The sequence below is a fragment of the Tupaia chinensis genome, unplaced genomic scaffold (assembly GCF_000334495.1).
Source record: "Tupaia chinensis unplaced genomic scaffold, TupChi_1.0 Scaffold000355_1, whole genome shotgun sequence".
Classification (NCBI taxonomy): domain Eukaryota; kingdom Metazoa; phylum Chordata; class Mammalia; order Scandentia; family Tupaiidae; genus Tupaia; species Tupaia belangeri.
The window spans coordinates 2,416,175-2,417,565 of NW_006159850.1; the positions used below are offsets into that span (position 1 = coordinate 2,416,175).

General features: G+C 65.1%; 1 protein-coding gene across 2 annotated transcripts in view; it reads left to right on the forward strand.

Moving 5' to 3' along the window:
* MTHFSD (methenyltetrahydrofolate synthetase domain containing) overlaps positions 1-1,391 on the forward strand; it is a 16,279-nt gene that overhangs the window by 13,041 nt on the left and 1,847 nt on the right. For both annotated transcript variants that reach the window (XM_027773477.1, XM_027773476.1), the window contains exon 8: positions 1,158-1,373. In XM_027773477.1, coding sequence (XP_027629278.1) covers positions 1,158-1,373 — 216 coding nt within the window. The remainder of the gene's footprint in view (positions 1-1,157; positions 1,374-1,391) is intronic.

Genomic DNA, 1,391 nt, shown 5'->3' on the forward strand with positions numbered 1-1,391 from the left:
TTGAGACGGGGACGGGGAGCCTCGGGGAAAGTGCCAGGGCCACCACGTAGTTGGGGAGGGCCGTTCCTGAACTGGCCGAGGACTATGCCAGCCTGCGTCTGTCCTTCCCGAGACGCGTTGCTCTTGGAAGGAGTGGAGCAGCTGCACGGGGAAGGGTGGCGTTCGTGTGCGCCTGTTCTGCACAGTCCCCCGCGCGCCGGCGTGCCGTTGGTAATGTGGAGCTAAACGCCGTCGCCTGTCTCTTGCCGAGTACGGCCTGGGTGCGTGGCTCGGGGCGACGTAGCTGTGCGGAGGCCCCCCCTGTGTCTTTCACGCAACGTGTATTAAAGGTACCTTCCGGCCCGGCCTCTGGCATGGTCTAGCATGCTGGAGGAGGAGCTGGGAGCCACAGAGCAGGCCCAGGTGGCTTGAAAACACCCCAGGCACGTGCTCTGGGTCCTGGCGGGCTGGAGGCCCAGAGCCCTGTGAGTCCCACTGCACGTGCTCTATCTGAATCTTTCTTAGACCAACCGGATGAGACCGGTCCTGGCAGGCCACGCTACCCTTGGATGCTGGGGCCGAGCCCCTGTCCTGTGCCGTGGCATCCCAGGAGGCACCTGTTGTGGCCGCGGTGAGTGGAGAAGCAGCCGAAGGTGCCCTCCGTGGAGGCCCTGTGTGGAGACGTGGCGACGGCGTTCGTTCAGACACGTTTGGCTGCAGTGGCGGGCTGGCCAGTGCGGGTCGCGCCTCTGTAAGGAGAGCCCATGGCCCTCTTCAAGACCTGATCCCCACCAAGAGCAGTGTGGGAGGCAGATCCCCGCCCTGGGGAGTAGTCGAGGAGCTGCAATACTGGTGACCTCAGGCACCTCCTCCAGGCTGAGGAGCCCAGCTTCAGCCTTCCGCATTCCAGGCCTCGGAGTGGAGACGCGCCCTGTCCGCAGTCTGCATGACGACGTGTGGGTCGCACTCCAGGGCGCGCCACCGAGTCAGGGCTGGGGCTCAGGGCTGCAGGTCCCTGTGTCTCTGTGGAACCCGGGGCGCCAACTTTTCAGGGCCTAGTGGGACCACGGGTTCCAGTCAGTGCACTGTGCAGACAGCGGGCTCAGGGCCCCAGTGCCCGGGGTGGCAGTGCCCTGCTGGGGCACTCTGAGGACAGCGGGGCTGCTTTGCCTTTTCAGATCAGCCATGAAATGATGGAGAAAATCCCTATACTGAGAAGCCTTCGTGACCGAGAGAGGCGGGCCGGAAAAGACGTCACCCTGCAGGAAAGGCCCCAGCATCTCCGAGGATCCGGTGGCCAGCAGGCAGCTCCTCTGAGCACCGGTAGACCTCAGTCCGCACCCCAGCCGGAAACAGACTCTGTAGGGGCAGCCCAAGGCTCCCTGCAGGGGCAGGCCGCCCCTCTGGAGGCC